Raw genomic sequence first — 13,594 nt, forward strand, 5'->3', positions numbered from 1 at the left:
ATGACTTGCTTTGTCCTCATTCCCTAGAGGCTGCATGATGTGGAATAATGCAGCCTGTTGACCACAGGAGTAGAGATGAGAACCCAGCTGTCTCCTGTTAAACCAGCCAGCTTTTAAAAAAAGATTTGCAAAAATCTTAGTTATTCGTATAAAACATTATTTTTGTTAACTTATGGGTTTGTATTTTAAAATGAATTGATAAGTATTAAAATTTTTCTTGGTTTTAATTTCTAATACAGTAAATACTAATTGATCAATCATTCGGTCGATCTCACATAAAGCTTTTTGGGGTCCTCGGTAACTTTTTGGTGTGAACAGGTTCTGAGCGCACAGAGTTGAGAAGCACTGTACAGAGGAGCCCCTCTTGCTGCCGTGTGAGGGACAGACGCAGGGGGCCGAGAATGAGCTCGCTCACTCGGCTCCTGTAACAGTGTAGATGAGCTGCGGAGATGACGACAGACGGCTGCGACTGGATTTATTTTGTGTGCCTCTGTATTTTTGAAAAATTGTGGTAAAATACACATAACACAAAATTTCCCATTGGAACCATCTTTAGGTGTGCAGTTCAGTCGTGTTAAAGTACATTTATTCATGTTGTTGTGCAACCAATCCCTAGAACCCTTTCTTCTTGCACAACGAAAACTCTGTACCCATTAACAACTACCCTGTGGGTCTGGATTTACTTCGAAAGTGAAGGCAAAAGGACTTGCTTTTGGGGGCCAGCCCCGTGGCCTAGTGATTAAGTTCTGCATGCTCTGATTCAGCAGCCTGGGTTTTGTTCCTGGATGCGGACCTACACCGCTTGTCAGCAGCCTTGCTGTGGCTGCAAGCCACATACAAAATAGAGGAAGATTGGCACAGATGTTAACTCAGGGCAAATCTTCTTCAACAAAAAAAGAAAAAAAAAGAGGACTTGCTGTTCGTTTGTGTGAGGTGTGTATAAATGTTTGGTAAATGCATCATTAGTGAGAGAGATGGTACTTTTTTTCCCCTTGCAAACATAGGCCTTCACATGACTTCTTTAGGATTTTACAGGTGAGCGTACTGTTCCCCTAGCACACTTGCCACATTGGAGTAAGTGTAGGTGAGGCCCAGGTACCTCTGGTCCTCGTGTTCTCCTGTCATCCCATGATAGTCATCACATAACAGCAAAAGCATTTTCACATCATGGTAGCATTGTATTAAAGATGGTTAAACATTTAAATTTAGCTTTAGAAGCTTCTGGATTGACCTACACTTGTGGAAAAGAATCTGGGTAGTTCGTTCAACAAATAGGCACCAACTGCTTAGAAATAAAGTTTCACACCATTTCTTTTAATCAGATCAACTTAATTGAATCGTTCCACGGTTAATACATGTCCTGAGGTTATAATGTGTGCACTTATAAGGTGGAAGTAAAGGGAAATGAAAAGGTTCCAGCTGTGAGCCGAACCCAAATGGGCTGGTGGACGTAACCGGGAGAAGGTCTCGGATTGACCCACTGGGAGCCACACCCGGGGAAAACAAGATGGATAGAAACTAAAAACTGGTTTTATCAGGTAAGCGGACTGGCAGCACAGCAGTTCTTACCTTAGAAACAAAAGTAGCGGCTTCTAGTGCCCAGTTGAGAAGGAAAAACATCACTTCTGCAATTATCCATCCCAGCGCTGTGGGTTTTGGGGGTGTCCTGGTTTACACAGGAGGAAATTAAGACATCAGTTACATGGGGCTGGCTCCGTGGCCGAGTAGTTAAGTTCGCTCGCTCCGCTGCAGCGGCCCAGGGTTCAGATCCTGGGCGCAGACATGGCACCGCTCGTCAGGCCACGTTGAGGCGGCGTCCCACATCCCACAACTAGAAGGACCTGTAACTAAGATATACAACTATGTACGGGGGGTTTGAAAAAAAAAAGGGAAAAAAAAAAAAAAAAAGGAAGATTGGCAACAGTTGTTAGCTCAGGTGCCAATCTTTAAAAAAAAAAAAAAATGTCAGGGGCTGAAGGTCACACTGTGAATAATGGAGGGGCCTGGACTCTAACCCCAAGACACCTGATCCCAAAGTGGGTTATTTCTAAACACTGTGTGTTCAGAACTTTTGTGTTTAGTTTTCTTTTAATACCCTATATTTGTAATTTTATATTTATAAATCTCGTTTGTTTTGCATAATTAATATTGTATTGTTGTCATAAACAAATAACATTTTTCTTTGTAACTTTTCTGGGATGGGCTGAAAAAAGATAATGTGAATTTGTCTACGGCCATGAGTTTTCTTTCTTTCAATTTCTAGAGCAGTTTATTTCTTATTTCTGGTTGCTTCGTGGACTCAGATAATTTCTACATTGCTTAGAATTTAGAATGTCATCCCCTTTGGGTCTTGATACTAAACTTTGCAATACAAAATACAAGTGTTGCCTTCCAGACTAATGAGAGTTTATTTTAATGATAGATGTAGGTCCTCAAAAACCATTGAGTTTAAAATAATAATTCTAACCTCATCTATTTCCTTTCTTTTTCTTTTTGTAAATGCAGTTAACAAGCACAAGCCATGGCTTGAGCCCACCTATCATGGCATAGTCACAGAAAATGACAACACGGTGCTTCTCGACCCTCCACTGATTGCCCTGGATAAAGACGCGCCTCTGCGTTTTGCAGGTACACACGTGGTTGCTGTTTGCTCTTGAGGAATCTGGACCGGGTGGGAAGCACTTCTCACACATTCCATTCGGATTGTTTCTGAGCCTTTCTGAAAAATGTCTTGATAGCTAAGGGTTGTTTGTGGCTCCCATGTTCCACGATTTTTCCTTTTCATTTTAATAGTTGGGGTACCTGACCAAAAAAAGCCTGTACTCGTTGTTGAAAAGCAAACTATGTAATTGCATCATTATCTTCCTTGCTCGATGTAACCAGAAGAGGACCTCTAGACCAGTGTGTCTCAAACCTTAGTGTCCGTGCAGAGCGCCTGAGGACCGTGTTGAAATACAGATGTGGACACAGCGGGCCTGGGTCCCTGCTGCTGTGGGTCCTCGAGCGGCAGGGTCTAGGTAGTTACAGCTCAAGGTTTGCCTAGCCCTGTCTGGGTTTCAGTGACCTCGAAAGTCTTATTTGAAAACGTGGAGCAGTCTACATAGAGGAATCCTTTTGGTTTAGATTTTCCCTGTGCTATATTTTTAACTTGAGTCACTTCATAAGGTTGTAACCTAAGTGTTTCTATAGCGACAACTCTAGGATTGCTTTGGAGATTTTCTACTTTGCTCACATTTAGTAGCACTTCCTGAATCAGGACTGTTCTTGCTTCGTGTCGTGTGCAGAAATGTGCTACTGGACCCTTTCCTTGCCTCGGAGGCAAAGTTGACATTGTGAAGTTAATTTTTAAAGACTAGTTTTTGCCCGATGTTTTTCCAGAACAAAATTTCTTATATTAAAGAGTGTGTTCTGTTTGCCTAGGGACAAATAAGAAAAATTCGATTAACTCGTGTAGCTCCTATCACACATTAATTTTGCTCTGGTAAATTGAGAAAATGAACGCAAGGTTGTTTCTGAAGAGCTTATTTAAAAAATGAATTTGTCCTTCATTCTGGTCAAGTGCCACATCCCATTTTCAAGAAAGTAACCTGCGAACCAGCTTCAGCTGTTTGAGTCAGTGGAAGAGACAGACCTTTCCAATTCATTTTACTTATTGATTTTTAGAGAAAAATCCAGTTAGATGGATGGTAGGGGAAGCACTCATGCCCTGAACACACATATAGTATTTGTCTACCAGCTGAGGCAATGTTTTTTCTCCCTAGATTTAAAATCGTTTTTAGCATTACATATTGCTTTCCTCTGTAACTAAGTAGATTTTCGGATGTTTACGTACACCCCCCCCCCCCCATATGTACCACATTTGGTTATAATGTACAGTTCTTCCTTATGAGTGACATTTAGTGCTGTGTAAATAACTTTAATGGGAGCATCTAGCTTATGTTTTGAGTGGACATACACGTTTCTGACAGTTCATGCATTTATCCGTTCATCAGTTGATGGCATTAGGATTGTTGCCACTTTGTGACGATTATGATTAGTGCTGCTGTGGACATTCGAGTACAAGTCTGTGTGCACATAGGTTTCCCTCTCTCTTGGGTGCACACCTAGGAGTGGAAGTGATGCTCACATACTCTTGACTAGAGTGTGGTCCTCATCCTTCTGCCCAGGAAGTCAGCAGCTGCCTGACATGGGGAAGGGAGCACCTCCCTCCCCCTTTCCCTCCCCGGCTTCCTCCCCCCTCCCTCCTTCCCTCCTCTTCTGTTGCCGTGGTACCCATCCAGCCACAACTCAGAGCACTGCCCCCATGAGGCTGTAGCAGACCCTAGAGCCTGTGCTTGAATCCTGGCTCTGCCACTTATTGCCTGTGTGGCCTTCTGCAAATTACCTAAAATCACTCTGCCTTACTTTCATCATTTGTAAAATGAGGATTGTAGTGTCACATACCTCGTAGGGTTTGGGGAATATCAGCTTATTTATTTATAAATATGAAGAACTTAAAGCTGGTACATAGTAAGTGCCATGTACAGTGTTTGCTTCTGCTCTTATTATTATTAATAATAGAATCTTTAAAAAATATTGTTACTTACATAATTTTGGGGGTAAGGCAGAGGCCAGATCTGGAGCCTTATTTTGATCTTAGATTGGTTTTGGTAATGACATTGAATTCAATTTAGCACCGTGACCATGGTGGTGGCAGCAGCCGCAGGTGACGTTTATGGAGCTTACAGCGTGGCGGAGGTGGTGCTAAGGGCTTTACAGAGGTTTCTTTATCTGATTCTTCCCAACAATCCTGTGAGGAAGGTTCCCTCGCATCCCCGTCCTCCAGATGAGGAAGCGGAGGCTCCGAGGGTGTCTGTCAGCAGCACGGCCACCTTGTTCTCTGTTTAATCCCCACACCTCGCCCAGTGCCTGGGAAGAGTTCACGCTCCACGAGTATTTGTGGGAAGAATGGATGAGTTTGCCCAAGATCACAAACCCCACAAATGACAGCACTGCCTTCGAGCCAGGCGGTCTGAGTCCACCCTGGATTATAGGTTCCCTGTGTCAGCTCTCAGGATATTAAGACATCGTAAACAGTCTGATGCACTGTCTTTACCCCGTCACAGGACGTGTGTGTGGGTGATCGCCGGAGCTTACTTGTCAAAGCTCTGCAGTAAATGCCTGCATGATGTTGGAAGCTTAGTCACCAAAGCGCATTGTAAATTGTCATTTATCAGAAATTCATGTTGTGTGTACTGGCTCCAGCCCAGATTGTTTTCTTGTGGGAAAACTAAGAGAAAAAAGTCTTGGTATTTGTCAGGTATTTTAGGAAATTAAAATAACTCAATCCCTATCCAGCCCCTTTTCTTTAATCTGCTAAAAGCCTGAGTGGATATGAGTAAAAAAAATATATCGTACATTTTATGTAAAAATTTAATGAGTTAAAAGCTTGAACCGTGCACGCAGGCCACATTGTTGCCGTTTTCATAATGCTCCTCCTTGGCTGCCTGTATCAGAAGCCTGAGCACCCCCACAGCCCTGCCCCCGCCCCGCTTTTGAAAGCTCTTCTCTTTACTAGGTGTTTCATTCCAGCATTCTTTTTCCTGCCTTCCCACACTGAGTATGGATATTTTACAAGATTAAATAATTACGATACAAATAGAATCCAAAAGAAATTTCAGGGCAAGAATAGTAACTTTATTTTCCTTGATATTTAATTAGAACCAACTCAGATTTATGACACATTCTCCACAGGCTTTGTAACATATGTGACTCATGATGTGCCTTGGGCATGGCTGATGGGGTTGACTACCCCACGTCACCCCCAATTTTGCTTTTTTAGCCTATGCAACTGGCCTGACAATGTGTTTGCAGCAGTGAGTTGGATATATTAAGTTAAGCCACATGAAATTGCCATTTTTTAATGTTGAAAATATCAAAATATTTGAAAAAATGAAATGTCAGAAGTTTCGTGTGATTCAGCCCAATACAAGGCAATAATCAGTTGAGTAGCAGTTTTAAGTAGGTATCTGGATGTTAGGACAGAAACTTCATATTAACACTTACTGACTCGAGTGAACTCATTTTGGATGCGGTTGCCTCCAGGGGAGGTTTGGGACCAATAATCTTTAAATGTCAGGTAACTATGCTAGGTCTTCTAGAGAATATGCAGAAGCATAAAATTTGGTCCCTGTTCTCAACATTGATAGTCCAGGTGGGAAAGCAAAACCAGCATTGACAGAGTTAATCAGGGGACTAGGAAGTTTATAATTCAGGGTCAAGTGAGAGTGGCAACAGGCAGTGTGGACTGGAGTTCATAAAGAGGCAAGATGATGAGTTGAAGGAGCTGAGGGAGGGACTGCACAGGGCAGGGCTCGAGCTCCTGTAAAGAACGGGGGGAATTTACACTGGCCATGAAGGGAGGTGGGAACTGGACGGGCTTCCAAGAGACAGGTGAATGGTTAGCTTGTGTGGCATGCGGCTCGAGGAGCAGAGGGTTGGAGGTCAACTTGGGGCCACGTGGTGGCCGTTGCCGAGCTGAGTAGATGGGATGTTACTGTGCATGTGGTTTTCTAATAGCACGTCCCATCACTGGGTCCCTGCACTGAGTGCAGCTGTCTGAGTCTGTACCTCCAGAAGTCGAGCCTAAGAAATCCCTAACCAGCTGGTGAGGTTTGGAAACCACTGGTGAGCCAGTTTCTCAAGCACAGACTGCAGCCTGTCTGCACTGGAAAGATCTGGCAGTTTTCATTAAAGATGCAGATTCCTGGGCTGTGCCTCACATCTGCTAAATCAGAATTTCTGGGCATGGGGCTTGGCAAACCACCTTTTTAACAAGCTTCCCGGGCAGTTCTTGGCACACTGAAATTTGAGAGCCATTGCTGTAGTCAGGAGGAGGTTGGAGGGCGTCATGCTTGGGTGGTTGTGCTTAGGCTGTGAGGGCATAACCCTTGGGTGGGTGGTGGTTGTCACTGTATATTTAAGGGATCTTGAGAAACTGTTCTGCTTAGAGCTACATGTTAGCTTGTCCCAGAAACTACCCTGTACCAGTAAGCAAGGAAGCCAAAAGTCACCAAAAATAAAGGTCAGCCTAGATGTCCAGCTGGTGGGCACGGGCGCCAAGGCCGAGAAGAGAACAGTGGGTTAGTGATGAGAGTTGGATTAGCAGGGACATTGGCACTGAGCAGCGAGTGTCCGTTTTCCTTTCTTAAGAGCCCCTGGATCTCTTTTGCATTAGGTGTAGATCGGTGGGTCTACAACCCATCACCCCACCTCCCCCAGCCAAGTGTGTGCACAACCCAGGCTAGGCTGGCCAGATGCTCCCTCTTTGGAATGTGTGTGTTGAGCAGAGGGACAGAGATACTAATACGGTTTCGGTTGTACGCGTCTGTCCTGGATGCTGAGCTTGGGCCTGCTGTGGCGCCTCTTTCCTAGTCTCTCAAGCTGCGTTGGTTCCTTGCTGTTCTCAAGTCCCTTTCTCCGGCCTGCAGTCAGTTCCGTGGGTTCCTGATGATTTTTCAGTGAAGTCCCGTTTGCGTTTGCCTAAGTTAGCTGGAGTGGATCTCTGTTGCTTGCACTCACGACCTCCATAAGGAGTGCGATACGGGGGCGGGACGGCCTGAGAGTAGAGGGAGGGAGACTGCAGGATAGGTTGGAGACGCCCCCCTCACTGAGGGAGAGCGGTGTCGTTTGAGGCCTTACTCAGATTTGGAGGAAGATTTAGGAAGAATGCAAGGCCAGCCTGAAGCTGCGGTGTCTCAAAGCGATGGATGAGGAAAGTGAGGGCTAATCAGTGTCAGCTGAGAACCCCAGACATGACTTGGGATGCTGAGAACTCAAATCTATACTTTGTTGGGTTCATCCTATCTTAGATTTTTATGTTTTGCTTTAAAAAAATTCTTTAGTAAAGTTCCTCTTGACTGGTTTAGATGATCTTAGGGGAATGAAGGGGAGAGACATAGGGAAAGATTCTGTCCGTTCTGAGGCTAGCAGAGCTAGAGAGGTCATCCGGTGGCCTGGTGGGGCATTTCAAACCTGATGAGAGCAGCGTTTCAGGTAGACCTACCTGGCAGAGCAGTGGTACATGGTCTGAATTGAGCAGGAAGGGGCAGAAAAAAAGAAAATAGAATATGAGAGGTGATTTTGCGAGGTCCTTCCTTGCACAGGTTGAGAGAAGCCTGAGTCTAGGAGAGCAGACTGAGAATGCGAATGGGGAGAGGCACCCTTTTCTGTGTAGTCACCGTGATATAACTCCAGCTAATGCATGTGACCACTGTGTAACTGCCTGTGTGTAATTGTCAGATGTGTAACAGAACTCTAGTGCAAGGGCGAAGGAGGGAGGGAAGAAGAATGAATCAGTGGCAACTTTAAAGTTTAAAAAATCAGCTCGTGGGAGAATGGGGCATCACTGACAGAAATTGGCCCCTGGTTTGGGGGAGGAAGATTGTAAACTGAGTGTAATTTGAGAGGCAGTAGGATACTCACTATGAAAATATCTGAATTGTTAATTCTCTTGGCTGTGTAATGTTATTTTCATTATCTTAAAGAAAACATGTTAGAGATATCTAGTGAGTTTTGTATGAATGAAGTGGTATAGTGTCTAGCTTTAGAATATGCCAGCAGAGCCAGCCCTGATGGCCTAGTGGTTAAAGTTCTGTGCACTCCACCTCGGTGGCCCAGGTTTGGTTCCCGGGCACGGAACCACATCACTCGTCCATCAGTAGCCATGCTGTGGTGGCAGCTCACATGGAAGAACCAGAAGAACTTACAACTGTACACAAGTATGTACTGGGGCTTTGTGGGGGGAAAAAGAAGGAAAAAAAAAGGAGAAAGAATGGCAACAAATATTAGCTTAGAGCGAATCTTCCCCTAGGGAAATAAAAAAGAATACTCCAGCAAATAAGCAAGAAGTTGGCAGGATAAATGAGACAGATGCCTGAGCACATTGCCTTTCTCCCATCTTTTCCTGTGTCTCTGTGCCTCAGTTCCCTAAATGGCACTGTGAGCCAAAAACCAGGGAACTCCTGCAGGCTCTCACTCTCTCTATCTAGTTCGTTATGCGGTTCTGTCTATCCTAAAAACCCCTTACATGTTTCCTTCTGAAACTGCCTTTGCTGAGCCCTCATCAGCTCTCATCTGAGATGCTGCAGTGGGTTTAGCTGCTTCTGCTGCTCCTCGCCTTGCTGCAGTCAGCTCTGTCTTCCTCATTAAAATCAGGGTCCTAGGTGCGGTGAATAGATGGAGCCGTGAAGTGGCGTGCCGCCTGTGCCGCAGATGTTGGCTCAGCAGGCTTGGCAGTGACATGAAGGGTCACGCGGCTGGTACCGAAAACCCAAGTCTGCTGGAGTGTGAAGCCCCTGCTGCTCGTGCCGCGTCAAGCTGCCACCTGGCGAGGTGGGTTTTAAGTCATTCAAGGCGAAAGGACCCAGCCTGCCCAGCAAGTTCATAAGTACCCCTGGATTTGAGGCAGCAAATCCTGTTGGTGCATCCCAGTCACGTAGCTAACTGAAGTACTCACAATTGGCGGGGATATGTGGAAAAGATACTAGCTGACATTCTTGCTGTTCTCATTTTAAATGGTTCCATCTTGTAGAGAGCAGCCTGGAAATACATGAGTTTCAAAATAATTTATTCTTATATTTGACAGTCTTACCTTCGAGATGCTATCCCCTAACGAGTTGTAATGCAGATGCACGTTCAAAGCTCAAGTGTGAATTCCCATTCCTCCCTCCACACCTTCCTTGCACCATCTCTCCCACATCGGCTGAAACTGCATCCTGGTAGTTTCTCAATCATAATCCCACAGCTTGTCCTCACTTTCAAGACACACCCAGAATCTGAGCACTTCTCCCACCCCGGGTACCCCTGGTTCTGGCCTTCAGCGTCTCGCGCCTACATTTACTCAGGTAACCATCATTGTCCTCGTACAGACTTATTTTCGGCACAGCAGGCAGATGGATTCTTTCTGAATATAAGCCGTGTTTATTTCTCTGCTCAAAACTCTCCTGTCGTTTCCTTCCCACTTGGAGGACAAGCTGTAATTCTTTCAATAGCCACTGTAGCTTCAGGTTACTTGTCTTTGTCTAACTATCTACTGTCCTCCCCTTTGCTCTGCCACCCCAGCAGCATAGACCTGCTTGTTTCTGAGCCAGGCCAGGTCGCCTCAGGGCCTTTGCACTTGCTGTTCTCTTTGTCTGGAATCTTTCCCCAGATAATCATGAGGCTTGCTCCCTTAGTTTCCTCTGGTTTCTGTTCAGACATTATCTTATCAATGAAGCCTTCCCCGAACACCTGAAGTTTAAAACTGAAACACCCCAGTGCTTCCTGTACCCCCGTTCCCCCCCCCCCCCCCCCCCCGCAAGCCTGCTATCTTGGAGGAGAAATTTAGGGAGTTTATATCCATTGGCAGGCAGTCCGCTCCTCCTGATAATCTCATGGGCAGAAACAATCTCCAGGCCATTGCCTGAATGATGAGTGCTTTAACCCCTTACTCAACAATGCACTGCATAGGCGGCATTACCCAGATCAGGTACTTTATCCCAGGGTCTGAGATCTGCGCTTACCCACGCACTGGCCTTTGTCAGGAAAGCCCACGCAGCCCCTGCCAGTTATGTCAGTCAGACAATGGGGAGCTGCTTCACTATTTTCTCCTTAGGACAGGAAACTCCAAGTCAAAAACTGAGGCATTTTCTCTGAATTAAAGCTGGACAACTTGACTTACTTTAAAATGTGTTATGCAATACTAATGTACACCAAAAAAGTGTAAACATAATATAGTGAATTAGCACATTCTGGAAAACAATTTGACGTATCTGGTACCCAGCAGTGCTGCTCATCAGTGTCTCTAGAGCAGCGATCAGCAAACTTGCTGTAAAGGGCTAGATAGTCAATGTTTCAGGCTTTGTGGACCATGGGGTCTCTTTCGTGATGTCCAGCTTTGCCACTGCAGTGCGAAGCGGACCTAGACAGGACGTGAACAAGTGAGCATGGCTGCTTTCCAATAAAACATTACTTACGGGCACCGAAATTTGAATTTCACGTAATTTTCTTGTGTCATGAAATAATATTTAAAAAGGTAAAACCCATTTTTAGCACACAGGGCGTTCAAAAACATGCACAGGCTGGATTGGCCCACCCGTTCTTGAACAGTGCTGTCCAGTAGGGTTTGCTGTGATGATGGAAATGTTCTGTCTCTGCATTCTCCACTTAGTAGTTATTAGTCATGTGTGCTATTGAGCACCTAAAATGGAGCCACTGCGACCGAGGAACTGGATTTTTAGTGTTCAATTTTAGTACGAACTTTGAACAGCCCGTGTCTCATGGCCGTGGTGTTGGGCAGCGCAGATCTAGAGCAACTGTCTGTGCAGCAGACGGATGGAAAGACCCTTTACAGCATTGTCCATAAATACAAAAACTGGAAGTGTGGTATGTTCACACAATGGGAAATAATTACAGTGATAGCAAACATTTGTTGAGTGCTTTCTTTATGCCAGGCAATGTTTTAAGCACTTTACTTGTTTTAACCCATTGGATTCTCGCTGTATGTGGTAGTGAAAGTGGATAATCTATGGCTGCATATGCCAATGAGGATGGATGAATGTTAGAAGCACAAGCTTGAAGGGAAAGCATATCATACCGTGTGATAACATTCTTCAGACCTCAAAAACAAGCCAAACGCAACAACACTGTTCGGGGATATACAAATATATGGTGAAACCATTAAAAAAACAGCAAGGGAATTCAGGCTCTGTTACCTTTGGGCGAGAGAAGGGGCCCCAGTGAGGCACCACTGAGTGTGGGGCGAGGGACTGCTGACCTCCTCGCCTGTCTGCTCCTCTGTGGCAGTTGGGCGAGGTCAAGCAGGCTTTCCATTGTCTTGGTAGAACAGTGTTTTCACGAGGTAAAAACAGTGATGGCTGTGGCATGGCTACACTGAGTATTGAATCGGGTTCAGTTCACCTTTAAGTGGAGGTCCCACTAGAAGGGTGTTTATATTTGTTGCCTTGGTTGGTGCTTCACATTAGGAAACATTGTTATTTGTTCAGCTCAAGAACAAAGAGTTAAAACCCTTTGCTCCAAATGTGTTTCATCAAATCTCATGATAAGTTGAATGTTACCAGAATCCAGCCAGGGAACTTAGCTTGAACATGAAAATCCGAGAACTGTAAAATAACAGGTTTGCTTCTAAACTGCTGTCATCAAAGTGTTCATTAAAAGAGAAGTCCTAACATACCTTAAAGTGTTAGGAAACTTTATAGAGGCATTTCATCTGTGGGTTAGTGTAATTTCGTGGTAAGTTGGATTCAAAGAGATACATTGTTACTGAAGATCCAGTTTTGCTATTATGGCAATTATAGAAGTGGTTACTGAGCTTACTGTTAATTATGTCAGAGCTTTTCTATGTAATGTGCCTCTTTGACTTTTTTCCTTTATTGTTCCGTCTTCATTCTTTCCTGTATGACTGACATGGGTTTATCTTTTCTCCCTTTAGAGAGTTTTGAGGTGACAGTCACCAAAGAAGGTGATAAAGGGTTCTTTCTATCCCTCTTATGAATATTAACCCACTAACTTTGTTTATAAAATTGGGAATCAGCCCTTAAACAGAAGAAACTGTCATGCTCTTTTATCCCTATTTATTCTCCTACTTTATTTCTATTTTTAAATATGTTGATGGAAATTGTATGTAACCAAACCCTTGGTTAGAAATATCTGGAAATCAGACATCCATTTGAACTCTATAGGAAGTACTGTACTTTTTTTTTTAATTAAACTTAAGAGATTCACTGTGTAGCCATTTTCTATCAGTTGTAATTTTGGAAGAGTTCACTCTTATTTTTATGTGAAATACATTTTGTGAAGTTTTACATAGACAGCAAAACATTTATATTTGTTCTCCCCTGAGCAGGAGTGGAAAGCTAACTAAAGTTAAAGTCCTAACGAAGCTTGTAAGCTAGCTGAGATGCCCGTAAGTTCCCAGGCAGGCTTCCTTCTCAGGTCTGATAGGCTGAAGTCCCAAACAAAGGGAGTCTGGCAAATCCCTCCCCGTGGTGGAAACTGTCTTAATAGCAGGTGATAGCTGTTGAAATGGATGCCTGAAAAGTTGGTATTTCTACCTTTCTCATTCAGTAGTTTATTTTGATTCCCTAATTTTAGCCAGGCTCATTGCACAGGAAGACTTGTTTCTTTCGATTTTTTTTTTTTGACAGAATTTCTGTAATTACGGTGCTGAACCTATATCTCGCGCTTCTTTCTCTCTCAACACCTAACTGTGCGTTTTAGCCTTCTCTCTGGTCCAAATCCAAACCGCTGCCGGCCGGCCGGAGCTGGGGCCGGTTCTCCGTGTTATCAGGCCTTGGCTGTTTGCTAATGAGACTACTTTACCCTGGAGCTGTCCTAAGTACTCCTGTGAAATGCCTGTCTATATTTTCTCTCTCTCTCTTTTGTATTCCTGCATGAGTGGATGCAAAGTTAAACGAGTTGCTTGGAAAGCCAGAACATGCTTCTTTTTACTAAAGCCCCAGAACTTACCCCCTGTTAAAGCACAGTGCCCTTGCCTTGTCCACAGACCCTCTAAACCCCTGGCTGCCGAATTGTTGTCATTTATTTTCTCTGGGGG

General features: G+C 44.4%; 1 protein-coding gene across 1 annotated transcript in view; it reads left to right on the forward strand.

Moving 5' to 3' along the window:
- The first annotated feature begins 449 nt into the window (after nucleotides 1-449).
- The window catches only part of CLSTN1 (calsyntenin 1), a 35,869-nt gene continuing 22,724 nt past the window's right edge, over nucleotides 450-13,594 (forward strand). The window contains exons 1-3 of the mRNA XM_046661783.1: nucleotides 450-492; nucleotides 2,506-2,628; nucleotides 12,470-12,499. Coding sequence (XP_046517739.1) covers nucleotides 450-492; nucleotides 2,506-2,628; nucleotides 12,470-12,499 — 196 coding nt within the window. The remainder of the gene's footprint in view (nucleotides 493-2,505; nucleotides 2,629-12,469; nucleotides 12,500-13,594) is intronic.

The sequence above is a fragment of the Equus quagga genome, chromosome 5 (genome assembly GCF_021613505.1).
Source record: "Equus quagga isolate Etosha38 chromosome 5, UCLA_HA_Equagga_1.0, whole genome shotgun sequence".
NCBI lineage: Eukaryota > Metazoa > Chordata > Mammalia > Perissodactyla > Equidae > Equus > Equus quagga.